Source organism: Octopus sinensis, unplaced genomic scaffold (genome assembly GCF_006345805.1).
Source record: "Octopus sinensis unplaced genomic scaffold, ASM634580v1 Contig14437, whole genome shotgun sequence".
Lineage (NCBI taxonomy): Eukaryota > Metazoa > Mollusca > Cephalopoda > Octopoda > Octopodidae > Octopus > Octopus sinensis.
The window spans coordinates 65,001-72,500 of record NW_021833244.1 but is presented as its reverse complement, the minus strand read 5'-3'; the positions used below and the strand labels follow the sequence as shown (position 1 = coordinate 72,500).

The 7,500-nt window shown below is 44.1% G+C and overlaps 1 protein-coding gene across 1 annotated transcript in view; it reads left to right on the top strand.

Moving 5' to 3' along the window:
- Window positions 1–1,142: 1,142 nt before the first annotated feature.
- The window catches only part of LOC115230083, a gene marked incomplete at its 3' end in the record, with an annotated part of 64,751 nt that continues 58,393 nt past the window's right edge, over window positions 1,143–7,500 (top strand). The window contains exon 1 of the mRNA XM_029800314.2: window positions 1,143–1,979. Within this exon, the coding sequence (XP_029656174.2) occupies window positions 1,182–1,979 (798 nt within the window). The remainder of the gene's footprint in view (window positions 1,980–7,500) is intronic.

The following is a 7,500-nucleotide window of genomic DNA, read 5'->3' as shown; positions in this document are numbered from 1 at the left end:
ACCATGTTAAATGGCACTGATCACATGACCACTGGGTTGAATCATGTGATCAATTTAGTAAACATGTAATTTGTGTAAAGCATGCAAATTCTATGAAACAAATGCTGTGCCTCTCTTTTCTTTCTCTTCTATATTGCCCCCACACCAGTGGGTGTGTTTGTGTGTATGTAAACCAACCACATGGTTCCGGGTTCAGTCCCACTGCGTGGCATCTTGGGCAAGTGTCTTCTGCTATAGCCCCGGGCCAACCAATGCCTTGTGAGTGGATTTGGTAGACGGAAACTGAAAGAAGCCTGTCGTATATATATATATATATATATGTGTGTGTTTGTGTGTCTGTGTTTGTCCCCCTAGCATTGCTTGACAACCGATGCTGGTGTCTTTACGTCCCCGTCACTTAGCAGTTCGGCAAAAGAGACCGATAGAATAAGTACTGGGCTTACAAAGAATAAGTCCCGGGGTCGATTTACTCGACTAAAGGCGGTGCTCCAGCATGGCCGCAGTCAAATGACTGAAACAAGTAAAAGAGAGTAAAAGAGTATGTGTGTATAAACAAGCATAGAAGACTATATTATCTATGAGGGAGGTGGTGAAAAGATCCTGGGCTTGTATATGTGTGTAAGAAGCTTGCTTCCCAACTACATGGTTCCAGGTTCAGTCCCTCTGCTTGGCACCTTGGGTAAGTGTCTTCTACTATAGCCCTAGACTGACCAAAGCCTTGTGAGTGAACTAGGTAGATGGAAACTGAAAGAATCCCCTTGTATATATGTATGTATATGTTGGTGTGTTCATGTCCCTGTAACTCAGCAGTTCAGCAAAAGGATCGATAGAATAAGTACTAGGCTTACAAAGAAAAAGATCAGACTGGAGCTTGGTGCAGCCTCCTGACCTTTCTAAGGTCGTATAATTTTGTAGGTAACAAGTGGGTAAGTTAATGGATAGATTTGTAGATAGATTAGGGGGTAGATAAACAGATAGGCAGGCAAGAAGGTAGGCAGGCAGATGGATATACAGATAGACACACAGACAGACTGATAAATAAATAATCGGGGAAGTATCTAGGTAGAGATGACAGCTGTCTTATTTGTTTTTTTATTGTTGTTTTGCTATGTTTTTATTGTTTTATTGTCTAATTTTCTCCCGTTTTCTCTGTTGTTCCAGATGCGGTCAGAGAGGATAACATGATCGTCCCGTACCTGAAAAGCCTGATGCGGCGCCGTTGTCGAGTGCGACTCCGCAAATGGATTGTGCCTTTCGTCGTCATCTTCTTTCTCATTGTCTGGATCACACGCCTCAACTCCTTTGACATTGAGGACGACGACGCTGACACAAACTTAGGAATCTGGGGCTATAAAGCCCCGTCAGTAAGAAATGATGACGATGACAGTCGCAGCAGCAGTAGCAGCGTGCTGCATTGGCTGTCGGGTCGTGAATTCATTGGTAAACAGCTACTCGCTCACGACTCGAAGAAGATGGCACAGATCAAGAACTTCCTGCCAGTTTTGTACCCGTCCGATTGGGGCCAAGCGCCCGAGGCCGACGAGGTCGTCCTTCAGACGCAGAGGCTTCTGTACGACCTCGGCTACTTTTCAAAGCTCAGCTGCAAGGAGCTGGACGCAGCGCACGTGTTCTCGTCGCTGTCGATCAGCGAGCGGAAGCACGTCGACGTCGGTTTGATCAAGAAGCGAGAGGTCGTGCTGAAGTCACAGGGTCGTGACCTCAACATAAAGGTCAGCTGCATGCAGAGTGTCTACGATGCGACCAAGTGCACGTTCATGGGGAACTATCTCCTGCTGCGCGAGGTACTTTTCTACATTGCCCTTGAGAACCCACTCATTGTCCGGCAGCTTGGATTCTGCCTACGCGGGGACCGCATTGCCGAGCCCCTGCGCCACAAAGGAGTCATACTTGCCATTGAACAGGGTCACCCACTTGTACTCAACGACATCAAACATTACAGCTGGTTGCTACGGTTACAGGTAAGCATTTCTCTTCATTTACTTTTCTCTCCCTCTCTCTCACTGTCTCTCTTCACTCTCTCTCACTGTCTCTCCTCTCCTTCTCCTCTCTTTCACTGTCTCTCCTTCTCCTCTCTTTCACTGTCTCTCCTTTCTGACTCTCACTGTCTCTCTTCACCTCTCTCTCTCCCTTCCTCCTTTCCAACTCTTACTGTTCCTCCTCCCCCTCTCTCACTGTCTCTGCTTTCCAACTCTCACTGTTCCTCCTCCCCCCTCTCTCACTATCTCTTCTTTCCAATTCCCTCTCCTTCCCCTTCCCTTTCTCTAAGTTTCTCTCGCTTTCTCTCCTCCCCTCTCACTCTCTATCCCATGATCTACCTCATCAAATACCTTTGAAAAGTCCAGGTATATCATACTGACATCTGAATGGTCAGGCAGCTGTTTCAAAACCTAGTCGTAGTGCTGTAGGAGCTGTGTGACCATGGGGATGTCTAAGAGGGCTATTATTAACAGTAATGGCTCCTGGGGACACCACTTAGGATTTGAGTTTCCCAAGAAAGGGCACTATTGATTGCAACTACCTGACTTCTGTTTTGAAGGAAATCATGCAGCCACTCTCCCAGTTTACCAGCAATGCCAAGGTCTCATAGCTTATGACTTATCATGCCAAGCACCATCCGCTCGTGTCCGTTGCCAGCCTCGCCTGGCCCCCGTGCCGGTGGCACGTAAAAGCACCATCCATTCATGTCTGTTGCCAGACTCGACTGGCCCCCATGCCGGTGGCACATAAAAGCACCATCCATTCATGTCCGTTGCCAGACTCGACTGGCCCCCATGCCGGTGGCACGTAAAAGCACCATCCGTTTGTGGCCGTTTGCAGCTCCGTCTGGCACCTGTGCGGGTGGCACGTAAAAAGCACCCACTACACTCACGGAGTGGTTGGCGTTAGGAAGGGCATCCAGCCGTAGAAACACTGCCAGATCAGACTGGGTCTGATGCAGCCTTCTGGCTTCCCAGACCTCAGTTGAACCGTCCAACATATGCTAGCATGGAAAGCGGACGCTAAATGATGATGATGATGATGATGATGATCTACCTTATCAAATGCCTTTGCAAAGTCAAGATGTAACACACTGACATCAGTCAAGCAGCTGTTTCAAAACCCAGTCATAGGAAAACTGTTTCAAAACCCAGTAGGAGCTGTGTGAGGTAGCTTCTTCCTGGACAGAAGCCATGCTGAATATTGTTCAGTACTCTTTTACTTGTTTCAGTCATTTGACTGCGGCCATGCTGGAGCACCGCCTTTAATCGCCTTATTCTTTGTAAGCCCAGTACTTATTCTATCGGTCTCTTTTGCCGAACCGCTAAGTGACGGGGACATAAACACACCAGCATCGGTTGTCAAGCAATGCTAGGGGGACAAACACAGACACACAAACACATATATGTATACATATATACGACAGGCTTCTTTCAGTTTCTGTCTACCAAATCCACTCACAAGGCATTGGTCGGCCCGGGGCTATAGCAGAAGACACTTGCCCAAGATGCCATGCAGTGGGACTGAACCCAGAGCCATGTGGTTGGTTAGCAAGCTACTTACCATACAGCCACTCCTAGGTCATTTTCTTCTAGGAACATTATCAACTTCTTTCTGATGATTCGCTCCATGACTTTACTGATATACGAAGTCAGAGAGATTGTCCTGTTGTTTTTGGCCTCTGCTCTGCTTCGAAGACGCTCGACCTTTATTCTCTAGAAAAACGCCGCCACTGTGGTGATCTCATTCTTGCTCACAACATCATAAGCGGAAAGTGTAACCTCTCGAAAGAGCTGTTCTTCACTCCTGCTCCAGAGCGTCGGCTGCGGGGTCTCTCCAAAAAGCTCTATCTGTGACGATTTCATCTCATTCGAAGGATAGGGACTTTCTCCGTCCGGGTTGCGGATCCGTGGAATAAGCTGCCGGACGAGATGGTGAAGATGCCGACGACTGCTCGGTTCAAAGTCTCCCTTGACCACAAGTGGCCTGAACTCTTTACATGAACACCACCCTGTACATAACTCCAGGTCCCCCTACATGGCTTTACTTTTTGCTTTTTGAGCCAAATAATTAACTAACGAACTAACTTGTGTATAGGGCATCTAATCCTTTCTTTCAGCTTTTCAGGAAGTATACCACTTGCTAGGAAACTGGGAAAGTGTCTGAAGTGGTTTCGCTAAAGCCTGCTTACTTGACTTTAAGAGATTAGCTGGGAAGCCATGAGGACCAGTGGCGGAGCACGAGCTCATTTCATCTATGGCCACTGTTACATCTGTTTCCTCAATGTTGATATAATCAATGGCTCGCGCCTCCCTTTTTAGAGGTGCAATATCAAAGAATTCAGCCAGATTTTTTATCTACTTGTGTCCAACGGAGGAAGTGAAAACACTTTTAAATTGTTCAATGAGTATCTCACCGATCCTTATATATATATATATATATATATATATATATATATTATATATATATATATATATATATTATATATATATATATATATTTATATATTTATAAACATGACCTTGTGTGTACCGTTGGCGATTTTTTTCCTCTGTCTTCCCTTCTCTGGATCTTTCCTTCTCCCGTGTTTCCGACGAAGAGCTCCGCTCGAAACGTTAAACCCTCCTTCTTTCCTGAGCGTCCAATAATACTATATTTGTTCCACGTCCTCGGCTTGTTGTGTTTTCTCTTTGTGCTTTCTTGTTTGGATTAACTATATATATATAATAATAATAATATTAGGGAGTATATATTATATATTATATTAATTATATTTATTTTTTGTTATTTATTTTTTGGTTTATGTCTATCACTGTTTGAGTTGCCTAATAGTGGTTTTATCTCTAATTTAATTTATATTTATATATATATATATATATATATATATATAATATATATATATATATATGTGGAGGCGCAATGGCCTAGTGGTTAGGGCAGCGCACTCGCGGTCGTAGGATCGCGGTTTCGATTCCCAGACCGGGCGTTGTGAGTGTTTATTGAGCAAAAACACCTAAAAAAGCTCTACGAGGCTCTGGCAGGGGGTGGTGATCCCTGCTGTACTCCTTCACCACAACTTTCTCTCACTCTTTCTTCTGTTGGCCTGCTCGCTTAGCCAGCGGGGTGGCGTCATTTGAAGGCTAAAACAATGCGAATGCATTGTGACCAGCGATGTGTAACTACATCTGATAGCCTGGTCAGTCACAGTGATCATGGTGATATATATATATTTATATATTTATAAACATATATATATATATATATATTTATTCATTTATAAATATATATATATATTTTTTTCCAAATACGCCAGCTAAACTTGTACTGTCTAAAGTCATAAGACACCCACTGTTTTTGTCCTGTTATTACTATTATTGTTTTTTGTATTTTATATTTGTGTGGCATCGTCCGTTTTCTGTCCCTGTTTCGTATACATTCGATCCTTTTTCCAAGAAATCTAATGCTCGTAGCTTAGTTTTTCCTTAGGGCTGGCCGGATCGGAGCGATCTCAAGATTAATCAGCCAAAATTGCTAGGATGATCCAGTTCTTGACTGAAGATTGAAGGCTTCGAATATCCCGTCCATGTTTTTTGTATCGTCTTCTAAATGTTTTACGTTCATGTCCCAGTTTGTATTTTTCTACATATCTTTATATATAAAAGTGAAGTTGTGTGTCTGTCTCCTATGATTTAGATTCCTAACTACTCCCACATTTTGTGGTGCAGTTTAACCAAAACCAGGTATCTTATAGTCGTGATTCATATCGAGCCCTTCTGGGTATTAACGTGCATTTACGATGAGTCTACGATTTTAAAAAAAATTTACCATCATATTTTTCCATTTTGATGCATTTTTTCGCTATTATATAAGGGAAGTAACTCTCTAAAAATGTCTACGATGAGTCAACAATTTAAAAAAAAATTTACCATAATTTTTTTTCCATTTTTAATGCATCTTTTTGCTATTTTTGGACTATAACTCTCTAAAAATGCTTATATAGTTATTTCCCTTACAAACCCGAGCAACGCCGGACGATACTGCTAGTATATATATATATATATTTATGAATATATATTTATGTTCAAAGCTTCCACTACCTAAGCAACCAAGTCTGTAGTGGGGGTGGTTGCTCTGAGATTGTAGTGGCTAGAATAAGAATAGCCTGGGCAAAGTTCAGGGAGCTCCTACCTCTGCTGGCAATTAAGGGCCTCTCACTCAGGATGAAAGGTAGACTCTATGATGCATGTGCTCAGACTGCTATGCTACACTGTGGTGAAACATGGGCCTTGGCTGCTGAGGACATGTGTAGACTTGAAAGAAATGAAGCTAGTATGATCCGCTGGATGTGCAATGTCAGTGTGCATACACGACAGAGTTTGAGCACCCTGAAAGAAAAGTTGGACATAAGAAGCAACAAATGTGGTGTACAAGAGAGATGACTGCGCTGGTATGGTCATGTGTTATGTATGGATGAAGACAGCTTGTGAGGAAGTGCCACTCTCTAACTGTAGAAGGAACATGTGGAAGAGGTAGACCTGGGAAGACCTCGGATGAGGTAGTGAAGCACGACCTTCAAATGTTGGGCCTCACAGAGGCAATGACAAGTGACCGAGACCTTTGGAGATATGCTGTGCTTGAGAAGACCTGACAAACCAAGTGAGACCATATCTGAGGTGAGGTACTCATTGAACAATTTAAAAGTGTTTTCACTTCCTCCTTTGGACACATGTAGATAAAAGACCCGGGAAGACCTCGGATGAGGTAGTGAAGCACGACCTTCAATGTTGGGCCTCACAGAGGCAATGACAAGTGACCGAGACCTTTGGAGATATGCTGTGCTTGAGAAGACTTGGCAACCCAAGTGAGACCATATCTGAGGTGAGGTACTCATTGAACAATTTAAAAGTGTTTTCACTTCCTCCTTTGGACACATGTAGATAAAAGACCCGGGAAGACCTCGGATGAGGTAGTGAAGCACGACCTTCAAATGTTGGGCCTCACAGAGGCAATGACAAGTGACCGAGACCTTTGGAGATATGCTGTGCTTGAGAAGACTTGGCAACCCAAGTGAGACCATATCTGAGGTGAGGTACTCATTGAACAATTTAAAAGTGTTTTCACTTCCTCCTTTGGACACATGTAGATAAAAGACCCGGGAAGACCTCGGATGAGGTAGTGAAGCACGACCTTCAAATGTTGGGCCTCACAGAGGCAATGACAAGTGACCGAGACCTTTGGAGATATGCTGTGCTTGAGAAGACCTGGCAAACCAAGTGAGACCATATCTGTGGCCTATGCCAGTGCAGCATAACCAGCCCATTTAAGAGTACCCTTCAATCATTTGGCAAGAAACTGTGCTTGCGAAGACTTGTTGAGTCAAGTGAAGTCATTGTCGTGGCTGATGACAGTACCGGCTGACTGGCTCCTGTGCCAGTGGCACACAAAAAGCACCATTCGAGCATGGTTGTTGCCAGTGCTGCCTGACTGGCTCCCGTGCTGGTG